Below are 22,249 nucleotides of genomic sequence, written 5' to 3'. Positions count from 1 at the left end.
ATGTGTTTATATGGTAGTGTACTGCAAAATCTACTGTACATTTGGTATTTTCTTTTAAAGTACATGTCATTCCTCTGTAAAACTCTTTTGGCCTTATGCAGAGTCGTTGTGACCCATGATTAGTGCCTTACAGTGTTGGGTAAGTTACTTGTAAAAATGTAACGCGTTACAAGTTACTTTACTTTCTCTAAAAATAACTTTGTGGTGGACAAACACCGTGTGCGTAGGTTTTCTCGGGGTTCTCCCGTTTCCTCCCACTTCTTCATTCCACCATTTCATTCATTACTCATCATCACCGTCTCCTTTAGCCTAACCGGCATAACCGTGGGACGTAAACTTAGAGATTTCATTTCATTTCATTTTTCTCTAAAAAGGTAACGTGTTAGTAACGCGTTACTTGCCCCCAAAAAGTAACTGTTACTTTACTTCGAAAGTAACGCGTTACTTTTAGGTCCGAAACTTTAAAAATGTGAAAAAAAATATGACTTTCATTTTCCGTACTACTATTACTACCGCTATTATTATTATTATTATTATTATTATTATTATTATTATTATTATTATTATTATTATTATTATTATTATTATTATTATTATTATTATTATTAATTATAACAACACTGTATATAAAAATGAAAGATAGGTGGTTTGTATTTGAATACTAAAAAACTAGTTGATTGCCAACCTCGGTAGTCGTGAAGTCTAGGAGTCAAGGACATTGTTCACGAGCTTCTGAATTTGGGTTGAGGGTCTAGGTTGAGTATTCGGGTTCGAGCCAAACACTGTTAAAAGTTATAGGGCACTGGCCAAATATCTCCAAAACTGCTCGGCCTGGTTTAAAATTGCCAATGACTCGAGCAGCTCGGCTCACAGCTCATTCACTATCGACCCAAACCAAGAAGTGAGCCGAGCCAACAGCTCACCTAACCGACTCGGCTAGAGCCCTCGGCTCAGTTGAGTCGAACCGAGCAAATGGCTCATCCCTACCAAGCCAGCTCGAGCCGATGGTTCACCCCAAGTGAGCCGGCTCGAGCCATCTTCTCAGTTGAGCCGAGCCGAGCTGAGCTTGTTATAAAAAATCACTTGTGGTCTCGCTATCGAGACGAGACGAGATGCGAGCAGTGTCTTCTCTCGTGAGCAACACTAAAAGTATTCCATATTACTGTTTAGCTTACATTTCTCATGGTTTTCGTTTTCCAGTGTAATCAGGCCATGATTTCAAGACGACTTAAAACGAACAAGCCATTTATCAAACTCCACTGGACTCGGAACTCTGAATCGGCTCGGAACTCGACTCGAAAATATTACCCTAGACTTGACTCGAAACTCGACGTGAATTCGAGTCGATTCGAGTTTTAGCTTGACTCGTGCTCATCCCTATGCGTTAGAAAAAATGGTTGCATATTATTATTCTGCTAAACTAATTAAATCTATATAATAATAACAATGTTGTTATGTAAAATTAAAAATACAGAATATAGAGAAACATTACACTACTCTATAATCAACGGGACTCTAGGATAAGCAAACTGATCTGAAAGAACTCCAATATTACATACCATCAGCAAACTATTTTCTAGTAATAAAGTAGGCCTGCTCATCAGAACACAGTTTATTCATATTAACCCCTTACTGTAAATCGTTAATTATGGCACCCTAGTTGTTGATAAATATTTTCCGCCGGGGCACTTTAGACACTTTACTTTTAAATTCTGTCCACCATCATCCTCAACTCTTAAGAAAAAAGTATTCTTTCAAATGTTCGAACGGCAAAATATTTTCATTCTCCATCTTTATGAAAACAACACGAATCAAAGTAAAATAGACTACCGGTATCATTGAACTCCTACTTCACTCACTGAATGTATTGATTTGGAGCTGTCAAAATCTACGACAAAATCTTCCAGGTGCTTGCAATCAGTACACGTGATTTCCCTAAGGCTGTCCTCATCTTCAAAAAACAGAAAGTGGCACTACGAACTTATCTGTTTCTCTGTGTGTCTGTGACTGTCAGTCACTGACATACGTAGTTCATGCTCGATTGTTTCATTCTGAGAAATTCACGTACAGGAAAGAAATATATATATATATATATATATATATATATATATATATATATATATATATATATTGTAGTTACTTAACCGAAATGTAACGCGCAAAAAGTAACGCAAACTAGGTACGTTAGTTAAAAATTTGTAACGTGTTACCGTTACAGTTACTTTGGAAAAAATGTAACGCGTTACTATGAAACGTTACTTAAAAAGTAACGCGTTACTTGCGTTACGTTACTTCCCAACACTGGTGCCTTACTAAGGAGTTCGACTAACATATGTTTCCTGCAGTAGTCAGGCCTTTACTATGACACTAATCATACGTCAAAACGACTCTGCATAAGACCCTTTTCATTCATACACTGACCGAACTCAAAGTAAAAATAACACTCAGTGTTCGGATGCATGCAAGGATAAGAACATGCATGATTATTATTTTAGAACGAAAAAATAGATAAAACCCACAAATAATGAAGACTTCTGTCCTCTGTACTTTTATTTTGAAATTGCGGAAAATATTTTCTGTGTTAAGTCTCTGTGAACTGAAAATAATTCCTATCCGTTATGAAGAGGTTACTAAAACGTTAATAATAACAAATGTACCCATTTTGAACTAAACTCACGCTCACGACTTCATTTCGACCTCATGCTCACTCGAACTCGCTCACAATATCATTTCAACATCACGCTCACATCGTCAAACCAACATCCCGCTCACTCGACCTCACACTTACACTGTCATTTCTATATCACGCTCACTCTTTAACTCACCACCTTTCCGACATCACGCTCACTCGAACTCAACTCACACTACCTTTCCGACATCACGCTCACTCGACCTCACATTCACATCCATTTCGACATCACCCTCACTCAATCTTATGCTCACTTGGTGAGGGTGAGGTCGAGTGAGCGTGAGTTCCGAACTCATAAGCACCAATCTCATGAGTAAGAAAAAGAAACTGTCAAAGTCCACATTTGAGAGAGTCCATAAAAAGAAGCGTTCTGTCCCGTAATAATAGGTCTACATAATTATACTTCTACCGGGACAAAAATATCGTCCGTATTATGTAAGTGCCCAATATTGAGAGGTCTTCGTTAATTAAGGTTCCACTATTCACACATTTATACAAGTAAAGCTGTTAGCTATTTATTCTGGAACATTGAAGGAATTTCCGATGTTTCAAACATGTAATTTCGTTAGAGTATAATATTTTAGGCTTCCATCAGAATAACCAACAAAGAAGAGTTTGATGTAGGAGAAAAAGGAAGTACATTGAAATATTCCATAATATGGAATGGGTTAAAATAGGAATCGTCAACCTTTTAATGGTGTGACATGCCAAAGTTATATTGCAGTCTAATTCTACTGGATGCCAGTCTGCTTCGACGTATTCCTAGCTAAACATATTTTTTTCTATTGTTACAAATTAAAAATATGTCAAAGGTAAAGCTCAGAGAGAGCAGATATGTTTTGCACTTCGAACGAAAATATTGAAATGTTTTGTAGGTAGAGTCAAATAATGGACCGAGATTTAGCCCTTTACCTATTTTATTATAAAATGATATTTTTTGTGTCTACAAAAGTTCTTATAACAGTCTCTATTATGACCAAGGTTGAAGGTTATATCGTCTTGTGCTGGGAACCCTTTCGCTTCATAGCAGCCACTAGGGTTATTTAAAGATGCGGTTCTAGGAGACCTCAGATCATAGTAGCCTTCTTGAGATACGATATTATTAAAGGAAAACTCCTTCACTTCATAGCAGTCTCCAGGGTTATTAGAATGGGTTTACGATCAGCGGTCAACTGATGCTTGTTTCCTTCGTGGTCTCTCTTTTATGTGTCCTCTTCAGGTGGCTCGTCTTCTTTTGGTTTCCTTCGTGTGGCCCGTCTCCTTTCGGTTTCCTTCGTGTCTTCCTCTTTAGTGTATCGTCTGCTTGTTTGTAAATATCAGCACGTGTCGTTATGAGCATATGCTTGTGTTGTGATGTGGGGATCCTTACAATATTCATAATCCTCCTTGTGGATTACTCAGCATTTCATCAGAATTTGCTCCACATAATAGGTATGGTGACATTTTTACTATAGGTTCCCTACCCCTGGGTCAGAATCATTGTAAAGGGCGAGAAAGAAATAGGATCATTTCCATGAGAATTACGTAATGGAGAACTATCAATGTTGTGTTACGACCTGTAATATGTTACGAAGTTCAAAATCTACACACACACACACACATACACACACACCTATTTCTTGGTGCAACTAATGCAACTACTTCGAAATTAAATTTCAGATTGAATTTCGATCTTCAGTGACTAACGCATTTTGTTCAAACATACGAATACCACCTCAAGTTAACCCATGACTAATAACTTACCAAGATTGCTTTTAATTCTAAAGATTTAATAACGGTACAAGTCAACCAATGCTCCGTGATGCAGATAACATGTGTAGGTTGGTAACACTGTTTGAGCGTCTGTAAAATCTAGCTTATTATTATGATCCTCTACATTGTGATAGTATACATTAAGCTGATTTATTTCTTGTACAAAGGACTAAAGGAAACTTTATCTGTTTTCCGTTATAAAAAAAAAAAAAAAAAAAAAAAAAAAAGGATTTGTTCCCTGACATAAAGTAACATTTGAACTATTGATGGTAGGGAATTATCAAGTACATAAACATAATTATTTTTATGCCCTTCTTTAACACATTATTGTAATTGTTTATTTGTGCATTTGTAACTATTTTTCCTTCAACCTGATGACGGACATAAAGAGTTGTGTCCGAAATATATTGACTAATAGTTGTATTTATAATTCCGGAAAGCACATAACCTAAGATTCTAGCTTACTAGTAAAAATAATTATTTTACATTGTTTTTAATCATAGTTCATTCTAGCTTGTAAATTTTGAATTATTATTTTATTTAAATCTTGATAGAAACATAATCGAAAATCACAAAAGCACAATGACAAAATCATGTATTCTTGCATAATACAGAGCGGCAAAACACTGCATTTTTACCATGCAATACAGATTTCGAATTTACAAGTGTCAGCCTGCACGAAAACTGCAACGTTCTGCTCGCTCAGCTTTTTACCTTGTGTGGCTATTCTCTATTCTAAATCTTCAAAACTATTTCATTTTCGTTGTAGACTCCAATTTTCTTCCAAGGAATGACAAGTGTCCCCGAAGAAAGTAAAAAGAAAGTTTTGGAATCTTATGGATTTCTGGAAAAATTTCTGGAAGGCCAGAATTGGGTAGCTGGTACACCTACACCCACAATCGCTGACTTCGAATGTTATTCAACGGTTTCTAGTTTAGTTGTAAGTACAGTACTATACACGAAAACCCATACTATATTTTGTTTTTTGAATGTTTGAATATGTATGTGTGTATTAGAACAGTTGTAGTAAGGTACTATGTTCATATTGTTTTTTTTTTCTTTTACTATTTCATTTAATTTTATTTTATCTCGTCTTTAAGTAGTACTTCTTCCGCTAGTAAAAGAATAACATGTAATAACTGCTGTCTTTATACGTTTTCACTTGCACCTTCCTGGCATTAAGGGTCTTAAAAATCCAATTTGTCAGGACATTGCAAATGTTACGTAGAAGATGGCAAGGGTGCCTGGGAGATGGAAGCAAAACCTGTAATACATTGTATTCAAGTGAGGCATGTTTTCTAAATCGAAAACATGCGACTTAATAACTAACTGCTTCGTATTAGCTTTGCTATCTTAAATAACTTGAACTTAAAAAAAAAAGCAACGTTTATTTTAAAATGATAACTGTGTGACAGTTTCGCCAACTAACTGAACATATTAGCTTCATCAGACATTGTAAAATCAAGAGAGAGAGAGAGTTGCATCTAAATATAACATGATCCTGGAAAATGGTTCTGAAAATTGACGAACAGTGGGGTAAGTTACTGGAAAGACTTAATTTGTAGCTTAGTTTTCTACCGGACCAGTGAGAGTAATGGATCTGTGATGCTTAGTTTCACTTTTGTCAACTTTTATGATTGACTGAATCCGTTTTAACCAGCCAATCAGCGTTCAGAATCATTTTCCAGGATCCTGTTATATTTAGATGCAACTCTCTCTTGTTTTTACAGTATCTGATGAAGTCAATATGTTCAGTTAGTTGGCAAAACTGTCACACAGTTATCATTTTAAAATAAATGTTGCTTCGTTCAGTGATTTATTTTTCTAGTTCAACGTTGCTTAAGTTTTCTGTTGTAATAATAATAATAAATTTTGTTATTAAGCTATACATAGCAATAGACGTCACAATAAATATTAGCAGTAGATTATAAGCTATAATTAAGTTTTAAACGAAGTTATAAATTGAGCTCAAAGATATCTTTTGATGATACGTCTCTCATCTTTGGACATATTTTCCCCGTTAAATGCTAATAACGAGAAATTATTATTATTTCTATTATTTGGCGATAATTTTGCAAGTAAATCATTAATAAAATAATAGGTGTTCATAGTATATATATTCCTATAATCTTAATTTATTATTATTATTTTTAGCAATTGTTTCCTGCCACTGACTATCCGAATGTGACAGCGTGGCTGCAACGTTGTGGCACCCTTCCTGGAGCAGAAGAAAATCTCAAAGGTGCAAAATTGTTAGGCGAACAGGCCAAACTGAGGTTACAAGGCTGATGCACACACACTCCAGTGCCAGATCAAAGGAAACAAGTGAAAACTTTTTTTGTCAAATTCAAACTCATGGTTTTCTTAAAAAATAAATAATAAATAAATAAAATCTTACAATGAATCAAGGTATTATTTGTAAATGACTTTAATGTTTTCGAATCAAGAAAATCTTTAATAAAAAGATGAAATTGCTTTCTTGTATATGTTTGGCATTTATTTATTCTGGAATCAGGGTATAAAATTATTAGAATTTTCTTTCTAAGAAGAATTTTATCATTCACTACCACCATAGATACAGATATCCTATTCCCGTTCTCTCATCCTTATTTTCTACTATTTCGCATTGATTTAAGCTTTAGGTACATTTACTCATAGCCTCGTTGGACAGCTGCAATTCCTCTGACCGCAACCACGGTGCATGACAAGGAATGTTTTCAAGGAGTGGAATTCTCTTTCGAAAATGTCCATGGGGAAGGCTGTAATGAATGCTTAAATGTATAGAAAGTTGGAAATAATGCTGTTACAATTCCAGTGTTCCAACAATAGTATATCCTTCAAAAACCTTCAAATATGCAGGATCTGTAGTCACCAGTAGCGTAGAGTGCTATGAGACACTGAGACACTGTCTACCCTTTTAAATTAAAAGAACATAGTTTTAGAATGTCTTAATTAATAAGAATCATTATACATTTCATGTTGTAGAAAAATATAGAAATAATAGGGTCCGTGATAGCTTGGTTAATAGCAATAGTGGTAGAATCAAATTTGTAAATAATTTTATTTCTCAAAACTGGGGAATTAAAGTTCTGTCTCCATCAAACAGGCCACAGAGAGACATCAAGAAATCTGTCTCAACGCGGCTGAATAAGTCAGTGGAGCTCCTACTTGAAAGTTGCGCGCGCATATGGCTGTGTGGGGTTCTCGCTCGCTGAAAGAACCTGGCAATGAGACATGTTTCAGCTGCAGTGATATTACACTCAGCGTAATTGTACTATTATAAATCCAACACACTTTTTCCTCTTCATTTTAGATATTCAATCATATTTCAAAGAACATTTCAATAAGTAGATGAAAAAATCTAAATTAATAACTACCGGAACAATTGCTGAAAGTCTCATATAAATCTTCCATGATCTAGCTTCGGCTTCTGTTTTATCGCAATATCAGAGTGTGTCAACACTGCGAAAGGTAAACGCGAGCGCAAGATGTTTTATAGTCTGCTGTTCTGTTGTTGCTTTTAAAATCGTTATCTAACTTTATGTGAATTTGGATATGTGTGTTAATTATGTATTATTTGGAAACTAAATGGATTAGATATAGATTTATTGCACCAGTTGTTATTAAATGGCATGCTAAGCTGTCGTATGAAAATTAGTATGAAGTTTAAAAAATAGCCAATTTCTAAACTTACTTTTTGAATCAGAGATCACACTTTACAAAGACTAAGCAAGTAAGATTATACATAGGAAATAAATTATTAATTCAATTTAACGTATCCAATGTACTGTATATACTGAGATTCTTCAGAATGAATTAATGTCAGTATGATTGTTTGATTTAATCGTTAAGGGTTTTGTTGATGAAAATTAAGTCTCCATATGTTATATACCTAGTGCAACCCAGCAAAAATCAATTTGTAGCGAAATTTGGTCAAGAGTTTCATATTCCTTTCCAGCACCGAGGCTGTATGAGACATGACCCTACAAATTAATCTTGGTTCCGAACTCGAGAAGAAATAATAATATCTACCAGGCACACATCCAATCTTTTTGTTGGGAGGACCGGGGGCATAGGTGGAGCTATGGGAGCATGGGACCATTGCCCCCATTCTTTTTGACCAAAAAAAAAATGCCACCTACAGCCTAACTCCACATTTGTCTAGAAAGTGATCCACAGGCCCGAGACTGACCAAAAGGTCTGCCTAGCAGACAGTTCCTAACTGGAGGTGTCCAGTGTTTGGGGGGATCCAAGCTACTACGTCTATGTAGTATTGAACGGGTATTATTCTGCACTCGACAAGACAAGTAATTGTAAAGTACCTTCATCTATATTTTCAGAAAGAAAAACATTGTTTTTATAAGAGAAATAGTACAGATGATATGTAATTTTCATGCTACATCAATCATTTCTCTGCTAAACAAGTATAGTTTTATTAAGAAAGTGAATAAAAGTATATTGACTTAGGAAGTTTCCGGGATGTCGGGACCCAGTTGAACCCCTCACCCGTGGGTGCGCCTGTGCTGTCTACCCATTGCGAAAGTAAACGCTACGCTACTGGTAGTCACGCATTAAAATACATTCAAATAACTCTTTAAATATTAAACAGTTGTTTGGATATAATGTGAATTTCCATTAAGGTACAGATTAAAGATGAAAATCAAGAAATAAATTTAAAACATTGATATAAAATGTTCCTTAAAATATTTATACAAACAGTTTTCAATATTTGGAGACATCAGGGAAATAATTATTGTCAGAATTTTCTTCCGTGAAGAAAATGCAATTTTATTGGTCAACGCCAGAAGTGTCAAGTGCAGATAATGTTTGTCTTTGTCCCCTATATATTGCATGCGATACTGCAAAGAAGAGCTATCTTTATATACAATTATGGAAGATGCATTTGTAAATGTGGACTTCAGAAGTATACCATCTGGATGCTTTCAGGCAGTAGAATTCTTCACACAGAACACAGATTATTCCGGATCTAAAACAATACAAGAAAACACGAAGAGCCTAAATGTATACAGAATCTGTTTAAGGAGAACATCAAATACACGTTATTTATTTCTTTAATGGGAATTTCCTCTACGGATTTAATATTTAAAATAAAAAAGTAAATATAAGAAAATAAGCTGTTTTCAAAATATATTCGACATTTTATAAGAATCTTCATACGTCTTATGTCGTTACTGCTTTGAAAATTATTAATTCTACGTAAAAACAAGGAATAAGAAGTGAAGATATTTTATTGCAAAACATAATACTCTGTATGCATTAAGGTAAAAATAAACTTAATTCAAGTACATTTATTATTTTAGTAGCATGATAATTGGAACGTTGTCTAACAACTGAGATAAACAGTGACACTTCAGGCCCCGTTTAAATCCAAATTCAGCTCCGAGACTTGGGGAAGGAGGAGGGTGGAGATATATAAAGATGATCGAAAATGACCGATATTATTGTTGAATCCATAGTTTTCGGGATCGCTGAGATGAGCAGTGATACCGTTTAAATCCATGCCACTAAAAACAAAAATAGCATATTTCATAGGTACCAAACACTGAGATAAGGAGTTGTATTTTAATATTTTTCTTTTAACCCAGCGAAACGGGTAATCGATGCTAGTACAAAATAAAACTATAATATGAAAAGGAAAACTAATAATATGGAAGCCCCAGAAACAAACCGTAAGAAACAAGTTCAGAAAAAAGATAAGTCTAAAACTTGAAGTCAAATCAGTAGAGAAACAGTGGAAGACATTTAACGAAACTGGTAAATTAGGCGACGAATGAAATATGTAGAAGGAAAACGGAAGAAGAAAATAAACAACATGGCGGGCTGATAGCATACGACAGGCAATTAGATATTAGAATAAGGCTTCGAGAGAATGACTTATAAATAGATCTGTATATATTCAAGAGAATTAGGCACAAAAGAATAATAAGACAGTCACAAGAGTGGACTGGTGCCATAAAGAGGGCGGCACTGGTATAGATATTGGAAGGGTGCCATACCAATTGATCGGAGAGGAAAGGAGGTGTTGTGTCATTTATAGATGTCGGTTGCTATAGGCATCTCATATTATGTCTATGGCCATATATGATTTTTAACTATAACATAAAACATAATTTTGAAATAGTTTCTTCAAACAAAAGTTATGTTGATGTTATGTTTGGTTATACAAGACAGCCACGGTGCCCCGCCATCATAAAGGTAAGTTCAAGTTAGCCAACCTTACACGCATCTGGAAAAGTTAACAATAAATATTCACGAGATATGTGAATAATTTTGTTTGTTATTCCAGAAAAATGGTGTAAAAATGGAGAGTTCGTGAACATGGCGGACAGGAGCTAGACGCCTTTTAGTATGCTCCGAGTGTTTTTTTTAAGAAGTGGAGTTTATGAAGAGTTCACATCTATAACTAGTGTATTGAGTGATAGTTAAATATGTAGTGAATTTTCTTAAACAACTTAAATAGCTTAAAATATACGAAGAGAAAGGTTTCGTGCGTTTTATTAGTTTTGTCGTAAGAGTTAATCAACAACAATGCTACGAGGTCTGCAAAGTCGGGTCAGTCAGCAGGGTCCCTCGAGGGTTGAAGAAACTAAAAGGAACTCATCAAACTAATGGTAGAAGTGAGATGGTATGCGGTGGTATGCCATACCGCCTCTGGTTTTTCAATGATTAAAACATACCGTCACTGGAAAGCAGATGCTAAATACCTTTAATAAATCCATTTTTATACAGAGTAATTGGCGAATAGCTTTGCACGTAAAAAGATTTTATTTTTATCTAGAAATAGTTTTCTAAGTTGACAAAACCGACATTTTTGTTATCTTTTTCCTATTTTTTGTCTTTAAAGTGAGGTGCCGTTAAAGAAGTTAATCTAGTTTATATTTTGATGTGCCATATTAAATTGTTTCTTTGTTATGTATGTATGTGTGTGTGTGTGTCTTCTTGCCTTAATACATGTAAATGCCATGTTTCAGTATGGGCGGATTTAGAGGTTGTCTGCTGTGGGGAGGACCTTCCGGGGTTGGCAATACCTTACAGTCTAGTGGAAGGACCGAGCGTTTTTCCGCAGGAATTTGTTAATATCCTCATTCGGTTTTTCAGCATTTTCGTGTATAATTCTCTATAATACAACATAAGAGGACATTTTTCATTTCTTTCAGAAAGTTGTTGGCGGGGGATAAAAATCTCTCCATATCCACCCTCCCGTTATTACAGAGAACCTCTCCAATAGTTTTGAGTCATTATGTAAATAGAAATGCACCCTTTTAGGCAACATACCCTCACTGCATTTCGACATTTAGATAGCCGGTATGTCGAGCCAAAATCGTAATAAAACATACCACCTCTGATTTTTTTTTCCTCACTTCGAACACTGCGCCAAACTAATAACGGAAGAAGTGAAAGCAGTGGTACAAACTCCGGAAATCCTTTAAAAAAAACAGTGGAACTAATCGTAGAGTCAGTCACAAAAGTTGTTTTTGACCAGATCCAACAAACTCGACTTTAATTTAGAAGGAATTCGTAAACTGCGAAAGGAAATAAAAGAAAAAGACGAAGATACTGGTCATTTGAATGAAAAAAAAAAAAATGGTGGAAATAATTGAACAGTACCAAGCACGTAGCCAAGGGGAGGTCCGGGAGGGTACGGACCCGCCCCCCTCCTTCGAAACTAGAAATGAAAAAAAAATAAGGAAGGATGAAACAAAAAGAAACGAGAAAAAGAAGAATCAGCGTTAAAAATAAAAAAGCTATAGCAACCTGTCGGCTACTCTTTCTTATAAGGAGATTTGTATTACTCGCAATACATGGTGATGAATGAGCAGAATATTCTGGAAAAGTCAGGAAACTTGAAATTTCTAGAAAAGTTACGGAATTCTCAGAATTTCTGCTACTAGTCAGGGAAATTTCAAGCTTTCGAAAGCATAGTGCTGTTCTGTAATAGTGTGCACAATTTTTATCATAATTTTTCACCATCGCTTCTCTGCAGTATCAAACATATTATTTCAGAAACAGTTTTCTACTGCTCCTTTAACCTACCATCTGGAACAGACAGTAGTTGACGGAAGATTGAAAACAAAAAAATTATCTGGAAAGAAAGTTCTGTTAACATTTGATTCAACAGAGAAAGGAACACAGATATTGTAAAATATTTTACAACGCATTATTGAATATGTACTTTTTATAATGGTGGATATGTACTTTTTATAATAGTTGAGGTCATAATGAAAGGAAAATTGTTATATTTGAATGAACAGAAGAAAGAACGTAAATATTGTAAAATCTCTTTCAATACTTTTATTCATTCTTTTACTCGAGATTTCTTCATAGTTTGTTATTAAAATACTTACTAACATAAGTCATCGTATCGGGCCAAGATCAGAAAACAAACCCAGTCTTATCATTGTAAAATTTTCGACATATCACTCACGAGCAGAAATTTTCAGTCAAAAAAAAAAAAAAAAAAAAAAAAAAAAAAGTCTTGGTGAAACCATTAGAGAAGATCTCTGTTTGGCACGACACAATCTGTTTCGGTCTGCAGAACAGAAGTTTAGCTACAAACAACCATATACTCAAGACAGGAAGATTGTAGTAGTGATAAATGGAAAGAAAAACTACATTTCAACAAAAAAGAACTGGCCGAACTATGAAGTGGTGTGAAAAATGCAAATCTGTCCAGGACACAAACTTTACTGTGAACATAATGTGTTTCTTAAATTTTAGTTATTATGCTAACACGGTCTGCTATTTTTCTTTTTATCTTTTTCATATTTCTTCTCTTTAGTGTATGGGTGAGTGGTGTATTCGTGTGTGGGGGAGGGGCGGTGTACAGCATTGTTCATTTTTATTCGATATATCTAGATTTCTGAAATATTTCAACATATCTTTGTCATCATATCATAACATACATAACATATCATATAGCCTGTTGAAACTTGAAGTCAGTCGGTGTATCTTCTTCAAAGACAACATTCACTCTAAATACTTGAGCAGAATCGAAAGACATTAATCTTCCATGTGAGTAATTTATTGCGTGCATTTCTGAAGAGAAATGGTGGATTGGAAAAATAGTTGAGAATTTACAGGAACATCGTGACTAATGTGAATTTCCTTCAACCCCGTGGACCCACAAAAATGTTTTTCTGACCAAAAACGCCTGACACATGCTGGATTCCATACGAAAACTTCATCATTAATATTGGAGTATCCAGTATTTCAACTGGTACTGGCAGAAATCACAGTATTTCTGAAGAAGAAATTCAAGCTACAGAGAAGACCTTCTCTAAAATTGGTGATCTTAGGCTCACTATTTCAAATTGCTTAAATCAATCAAACATATAAATTTTATTTGTGTATTATATAACAATATTTCATTATTGTTCATTGTTTCTTTTATTAAATCAAACAGCACTATATAGGCTGCGTAATAGGCACGTATTGTTTTAAAATAACTATATAATTTACAGTGAAGGAAGAGTTTCTAGTTTTTTTTATTATTTTTTCATAAGAATCATATACCATTGTAGAGGAACATACTTAGATATTCAAGTCATATTACTAGAAAATTAAATAATATGAGACTTGAATTATGTTTTCTTCCTTCGACATATCAAAAAACACCCTCCTATTATATATATATATATATATATATATATATATATATATATATATATATATATATATGATAAACAGGAATACAAGAGCTCCTTATTTTGAAAATTTGAGGGTGATGTTGGGTGGGCGTTTTTCAGAAATAATTGAAAAATTTCGACATTATTTTTTCTTCTTTTTTCTCTTTGATGGTGAAATTCATGTGCTTACTGACCCTGACACTCAATCCAGGATTTCAGGGCACATGATCACTGTTGTAATATTCTGTAACTAAATTAAAGGTGTTTGCAGGAATACTATATCCTTTTTTAGAACTAGGTTAGGCTAAAATACAATGCTCTTTTCTGATCTACTGGGCATTACGAACGAGATACTCGGTTGTTTGAAATGTTTCAACAGTTTTCATAGAAGGCAATGATTTTCGAACTAATGACAGTCCTTTCAGCAATGATACTTGAAGTTTCAGTTTTCTGGCACAATTCATTTATTCAGTCACCTCAGTCTTAACTATTATAAACAATTTCAACACGGAAAATTGGAAACAGACATTCGAAATTTGGAGGTTTTGTGCAAAAAGTGCCTAAATCTGCTCTCAACTTACATTGTGTCATAGTTTGTTTTTCTTGAACATACCAAAAAACACCCTCCTAATTTTTTTATATATATATATTAAAGAGAAACACCAGAGCTACTTATTTTGAAAATTTGAGGTTGATGTGTTAGGTGGACCTTTTTCAGAAATAGTTGCCAACTTTTGACATTATTTTTTCTTTTTTTTCTCTCTCTCTCTTTTATGGTAAAATTCATATGCTTAACCCTACTTGAGCAGTTCATTACTACAATGTTTTAATTGCTACAAATTATAAGATTGTTTTAGTGATAACCATTTTCAAATAGCTTCAATATCTCCAGATATCTAGCGGTTTTAGTACAGTACTTTAAGTTGAAGGCGAACTTAAGTGTTTTTTGCACAAAACCCCCCAAATTTCGAATGGCTCCTACAGCAGTTCCCTTTGAGATAGAATTGCAACATTTTACATATATGTATTATGTTTGACTACCACAACACGTGTACAAAATTTGAATAAACTTTAAAACATATGAGCCACATTTTAGTTTCAAATTTGGTGGTTTCATATGGAATGACCTTTGATTAGTTATACAGAATGAAATTAACCCCTTTCTATAGAGCGTCTCATCCTTAGATTGCAGTACAGAGTAAATGGAGCGCGCTGTTGCCACATTTCTTCCGCCGTATGTTTTCTTCTGAAGAAAGAACAAGAAAGACAGAAAGAGTGACTGAATCTGTAAATAAAGCCTTCCTTAAATTGATACATTTTCATCACTTTTGTCATTCCACTCGCGCAAATTCACTTGGAACGGCGAATTAGACGGTACGAAACAACAGCCTAATAATTGTGTGTTAGAAGTTTCCTTTTATGATGATTTATAAATCGTTGTAATAAAATTTTGATGGAAGCAACACGAAATCAAGAGCACATATGAAACGAATAGAAAGCATGATTGAAATAAATGACCGCTAAAGAGTTTCACACAGAAATTTCCTGTACCGATTGTGTGGCAAAATAAGGAATAGCAACTGGTAAGATACTGCTACTGAAGTTGGATAAGAGTGAAAACTGGAGTAGGGTGATACTGATACATGAGAAAATAATAAACACACTGCTGAACAAGACTGCACTTATTTAATATAAAAACACATCTACACGTGACGTTTCGATCTTCTAGCCAAGATCCTCATCAGACGTACACTGAGTGATACAGAAACAGAAACAGAAAAGTTAAAAATAAGGACGCCCCTCGGGAAAGCCCGCGCCCTGACAGAGAGTAAGGCATCAACCATCTATCTACATGCCTCTCCTCACATGCAATTAGTACACTAAAGTATCTGTCGGGTGTAGGTGTATGCCGCGGCTTCTATCTTTTACGAAAGACATTTACACGCGATTCTGTCAATGTGTGAAATAGAAGGAAAGAAGGGTAAACAAGAAGATAGGAAAGCGCGTAAGAAGAATTATTTGTGTTTGATAGAGGGACAAAAAACCCTGGGAACCAGGAAAAAAACCCCTTTATCGGTCATGCTGCATGCAATAGTATTTACATGGCAAAACCACAGTTGAAGGGTGGCCAAAATCCATGTAAAAGTGTCTGTAGTAATAAATTAATAAATTATCTGTTATATTGCGAACCTAGCTTAAAATCTGTTAATTTTTAATGCAAATCTGTGTTGTCTGTATTTGGGGGGCATTTGGTTAGTAGGAGATTTGTTATTTTTTGAACATGCAAGTCCTTGATCTTGTTCCTTGGCCTCGCTTGACGTCATCGGTTTGCAGTGGTCACAGCATTCTAGCCCTTCTCCTCCAGTGGTTCTTTTGCTTTCTCGCTGTTCCCCCTGCTTATTGGCTTCTGTTTTACTGTTTTAGGCTTGGTGATGTACAGCTGACCATTCGTCGTGGTTAGTGTGTTTATTGTTAGTTGAAAGATGTTCCTGGTGGCTGTAGCTATTGTTTCAGTGAGTTTGGGCCGGGCTGTTGCTGGCGTTGTGACTGTCAGTATTGAAGTGACCCATGTTATGATTTTATGTGTTGCTTTTTCTATTGCCTCTTCTATTGCTGGTATTGGTGGTGGCTGGATGCATTCTTTTTGCGCCTGTGCTTCTCTGTTGTGTTGTTGGTTGCTGGTTTGGTCCTGTCTCTGATAAGGGCCGGACGTCTTGAAATTTTCTTCTGTAATGGACCTTGGTATGTACTTCTGGTTAGTGGCTTTTGGTCGCTCAGGACATTCCCCACTCCCTGTCCTGTGACCGGATTTCTTGCAGGTAGCACAGTAGTTCCTATTTATTGGCAGAGTACATGGGTCGTTATGGGAGTCACCACACCTGTGGCAAACTCTCTTTTTGTGCATTGATGTTTTAGGTGGCCATATGTATAGCAGTTCCAACAAGGAAGAGGGCGTGCTTGATTCTTCGACTGTTCCACTCTGTATGTTCCAGATGCAGTCTTCAGTCCGTGTGTGAGTAATTGGTTTATTTCTTCTGGGTTCGTGGAGAATAGTCGAACAAGTGGCGTTGGGCCATTTTGAGACTTTATTCTAGTTAGTGAACTAAAGTGAATATTTTGTCTCTTCAGTTCTTCTTCGAGATTCTTGAGATCTCTGTTGGCGGGAAAACCTTTTATCACACATGTGAACGTATTCTGCCTCTTATTTGTGTTATGTGACTTCTTCTTTTGTTGGTGGTTGTTTGGAACAGTGCTTGCTTCTGATTGGTTGCTTGTAGGATGGTAACTTGAAGAGCTTCTAGTTTTTGATTGGCCTCCCTGTTGGCGGTTATAGGATCCAGTACTGTCTTCTGATTGGTTGGTTGGTGTCTTCTCGTTGGTAGCTGTACATTTGCCTTGGTCCTGGTAAGAGCCGGAACATTTGGTTTTCACCTGTGTGTGTTTGGTTCTCTCCTGTGTGAGTCTGGCTCTCTCCTGTGTGGAATTGGTGCTGGCTTCTTGACTTGATGGCTTCTCAAGAGTGTTTTTCTTCTTTTTGTGTTTCTTTTGAACAACTTGGAAGTTGTCATCTATTGTTTGTTCAACTGTTCCTGCATCAATTGGTGCAGTTTCAGGTTTCTCTGTATCATCATCATCTTTATGTGGGTCTTCTGGTCCCTGGCTCTCGTGGTCCTCATAAGGTCCGGAGTACCGGCGTTCTTCTTCTAGATGCTGCACTTCTTCTTGGCTGCGTCTCCTCTGGAACAAAGTATTTGGACCAAAGTGTTTGGGGCGGAATATCTTGAGAAAGATCTTCCTCGCTGCTTCTGATTTGAAGAACACCTTAACTCGTCCCCCTTCTTCCATGGCATAGAACTCGCCTGGGTCCATCCTCTTGCTGATGACAGCATTCACATCTTCGTCTGCATCTTTGATGTATACAGGAGACACTTCTATGAAAACATCTGTATCATCTAGTTCCTCCATGTGCAGATCTTATGTATCCGACCTACTGTTCTTGGAGTCCTCTGGGTGAGTATCGCATCTTGTATTGTCAGCTTCTGCTGCATCAGCTCTTCTTTTGGGCGTCTTCTTTGGAGGGCGGGGCATGGCTCTAATAAGGGCCGGTTGCGTTTGCTAGTATGCGGACAGGGATCTCTAATTTGTGTATGGTGCTTCTCTATGCTTTCCCAAAGAGATAATATTGCGTTCCCGTCAGCCGACTGTCGCCAAAGGCTGTTCAACCTATATGGCCAGCGCGAAGCTTGACTCACAATAGGGGGTCCAGCCGACGGAAAACAATTCTTATTTCTCCAGGAAGCGGTGTGTGTAAATGTGTTGTATCAGTTTTCTCTTTATTGACACAACTCTTCTCTAATATTTACTCTTTAAGCAAAGAGTAAGTTCTTCTTTGCTGCTGACCACACCTTCGTTAACACCGCAAGGTCTCCCGGTGTGTCACGGCGTCTTCTACTGCGACAAACTGCATCTTCAAATCTTCTTGAACGGAGTAATCTTCTCTCCACTGAGTGATACAAAAATTACTCAAGTATATATACACAATTCATCTCCTTATCTGCTCTCTCATTGGCCCGTCCAAACAGCCAATCAGAAGCGTGGAAAACTATCTGAACTGACCAATGGGACAACATAACATTTTACCAGAAAGAAACAACAAGGAGCAAGCAACCATTGAATACATTAATTCATTTACATTTTTCTGTATTTATCAATAATATTTATCCATTCTTTATTAATGCTGATACCTTTGGTCCAATTCATTAAATTTACATCCCCTTCCTTTACTATCCACCAGGCCTCTTTCCACTTTCTCGGCCACAATCTTTTTTCCCGTTCCAGTACAATAACTTCTTCCCAGTTCACATCATGTCCCTTTTCTTTTACATGTTTAAGGAACGGAAAAAAAGATTGTGGAAATCGGCAACAGTAACAATCCGGTCATCCAGTGGCCTCTGTAAACTAATATGTCTCGCTAGATATTTCAGCGTCTCAACTATGTCATCGCAAACACTTTTGCCGTGCCTTGTGGCAAAATAGTTCCACTCACAAGTGGGTCCAAAATCACTCATGCAGGCATAAGTCGACAAAGTTTTATATATATATATATATATATATATATATATATATATATATATATATATATATATATATATATATATATAATAATATATCTGTTCCTTTTTAATAATTCTTTCTGGTTTAGTAGTTAGTATTACATCTAGCCATGAGTCTCTGCTTGCCGTATGACAGGTCGCCTCAAAAGGTAATATCTGCAGATCATACGATGAGATAATGTCACGAAGATCATTTACTTCATCAGAATTTTGAGAAAGATCATAATTTAATCTGCAGCAATAAAGAAATGAAATCTTTTCAGGCTATATGAGACTAATAGCCTGAAAAGATTTCATTTCTTTATCGCTGCAGATTGAATTATGATCTTTCTCAAAATTCTGATGATATGTAGATAACAATTAGGATATTTTGATAACTCTCAGAAGAACTGTTCATGTAATGACGAATGTGTCCGATACGGCACTGAAACTAATGCCTGTTGTTTACCGAATATTACTTCTACTAATAGATATTCAGTTTCATTAGGCGTTATATTATCTGATTTAGAAAGAGTATTTACTGGTAAGTTTTCTTTAACATAAATACCTACCCCACACCTTCTTTTGTTAATTCTGTCATTTCTATATAGCGTATATCCTGGTAATCTAGCCAGATTGCCATCTAAAGTAGGTTTCAACCATGTTTCACTAATTAAAATGCAATGCATGTCAAGAGGAGAGAATAACGCAAGAAACTCGTCGAATGTGCTCAAAAGACATTGACTACTGACATAATACATTTTAAGCGCCAACAATTTAGGACAGTTGTTGTCAGACAATGGACCATTTGGTTTGTAGTAGGGATGGCCAGAACCGGTTCCTAGTGGAACCGGTTTTCGGGTCTGAACGGATCCGGTTCTCGGGTCTGAACGGATCCGGTTCTAGAAGATCCGGTTTTTCGGATCCAGGTCTGGAACCGGTTCTTCGGATCCAGGTCTGGAACCGGTTCTTCGGATCCAGGTCTGGAACCGGTTTTTCGGATCCAGGTCTAGAACCGGTTCTTCGGATCCAGGTCTGGAACCGGTTCTGAAACAGAACCGGTTCCTCTGGAACCGACACTTTGTGACCATCCCTACGCTAAACCCGAGCTGCTGGCAAGCTGTGAACAGTATGCTAGTTGAAATGGTGGAAGCGACAGGCAGGCGCCCAGGCGGCGGCAGCTTGTCTCATTTGGCTAAATAAACTGGGTAACTGGCAAACTCATTGGTTAAACAGGCAAACTGGCCAACTCATTTGGCTGAACACCCACTGGTGGACCAAAATTTTTTTCTGGGGGCACAAGCGGGTCTGGGCGAGGAAGGCACAAGCGCATGGTCCTCTTTGCATTATTTTTGAAGGTGAACTTTATGCCTCCTTTACGGGTCTTTGGGGGCTTTCGGATCCAGGTCTGGAACCGGTTCCTAAGATCCGGTTTTGGAACCGGGTTTTCAGATCCAGATCTGGAACCGGTTCCTAAGATCCGGTTCTGGAACCGGGTTTTCGGATCCAGGTCTGGAACCGGTTCCTAAGATCCGGTTCTGGAACCGGGTTTTCGGATCCAGGTCTGGAACCGGTTCTGAAAACCGGATCTCCAAGAACCGGTTCCTTGCGGAACTGGTTCCGCCGGAACCGGAACTTTGTGGCCATCCCTAGTTTGTAGGGAGAAGTCGGAAAATAAAGTGGTGGTGCTTGCAAACTCATAGAGATGTTGCCAAGTTCCGTTATGAATGAAACAGGTGAACTCCTCTAGCCATGTCACTATTTGTGTCATTTGACATTAAAGTAACTTGAGATTCAGGTTAAACTATTAAGTACAGTAAAATTATGACTTACCAGCACGCCACGTACAGCTCACAGATGACGAGAAGAACCCTAACAGATGTAGTGTGATGTAGGTATGGGCTCGCCCACTTTTCGCACGGGAGTTTCAAATGACACCACGGAATAGCACACAGATAACTACCCGGAGTAGCAGACGACAGCTAAGTATAGATTACACCTCAAAAACCGAAAATGGACTTGACCGTGTCGTTGACCTTTCCCCGCTTCCGCTGTTTTAGGGTTCTTCTCGTCATCTGTGAGCTGTACATATGATAAGAATGATTCGAGGCTATCACATTTCACTGACATTACTATTATAATGCCACCATTGTACATCACATTTTCATTTTCTTTATCGTTTTCAGAAATGAAATCATAAACAATGTACACGACACTGTGCTGTAATAATCGTTTTTTGTGATTATTTTGAATTCTAAATTAAAAGCATTTAAAGATATGTTGAAATATTTCAGAAATCTAGATATATCTAATAAAAATGAACAATGCTGTACACCGCCCCTCCCCCACACACGAATACACCACTCACCCATACACTAAAGAGAAGAAATATGAAAAAGATAAAAAGAAAAATAGCAGACCGTGTTAGCATAATAACTAAAATTTAAGAAACACATTATGTTCACAGTAAACCCAGTGTCCCAGTATCCCAGTGTGTATTTTGCAGTGTTTGAAGGGCACTAAGTGAATCAGTACATATACATTACACAAGTTTCTATGTTTTAAAATATATAATAATACCTGACGAATGGCAAAAGCTTCTGCTTCAAAAATTGATAAGGATGATGGTAATTTATATTTAAGAATAAGATTATTAGATGAGATAAATATTGCAGCGTCCACTGAAGAATCTGGGTATTTGGACGTATCTGTATAAATTAAAACAGCATCAGAGCGTAATTTTTGAAGTTCTTCTTCCCAAATACTTTTATATACTTTATTACGTAGTTCTAAATTTTCGATTTTTATAAAATTCGGAATCGTGACATTAATATTTACTAAGTTAATTGTATATTGCCAGGTAAAGCAAGGAAGAAGGGAGACCTTATGAATAAAAGGTTGTATGTATTTAAGTCCAGTATATGCTATATAAATCCATGGTCTATTATTGAGATATGGTATCATCAATCCTTTCCTTCATCTTAGTACGTTCTGTCATTACAATTTTCTTCTTCTTCTTACAGATTTGTTTCAACATATTTTTTATAAACAAATTTAAGATTTCATGT

At 36.4% G+C, this 22,249-nt stretch overlaps 1 protein-coding gene across 1 annotated transcript in view; it reads left to right on the top strand.

Annotated features, from left to right (window-relative positions):
* The window catches only part of LOC145663142 (glutathione S-transferase 1-like), a 28,419-nt gene extending 21,494 nt beyond the window's left edge, over positions 1-6,925 (top strand). The window contains exons 5-6 of the mRNA XM_081729458.1: positions 5,211-5,381; positions 6,596-6,925. Of these exons, the coding sequence (XP_081585584.1) occupies positions 5,211-5,381; positions 6,596-6,730 (306 nt within the window). The 3' untranslated portion in view covers positions 6,731-6,925. The remainder of the gene's footprint in view (positions 1-5,210; positions 5,382-6,595) is intronic.
* The last annotated feature ends 15,324 nt before the right edge of the window (positions 6,926-22,249 follow it).

This window comes from Thermobia domestica, chromosome 10 (genome assembly GCF_964235325.1).
Source record: "Thermobia domestica chromosome 10, izTheDome1.hap1.1, whole genome shotgun sequence".
In the NCBI taxonomy this organism is placed as follows: domain Eukaryota; kingdom Metazoa; phylum Arthropoda; class Insecta; order Zygentoma; family Lepismatidae; genus Thermobia; species Thermobia domestica.
The sequence above is the reverse complement of the archived record's forward strand: the minus strand, read 5'-3'. Positions and strand labels throughout refer to the sequence as shown.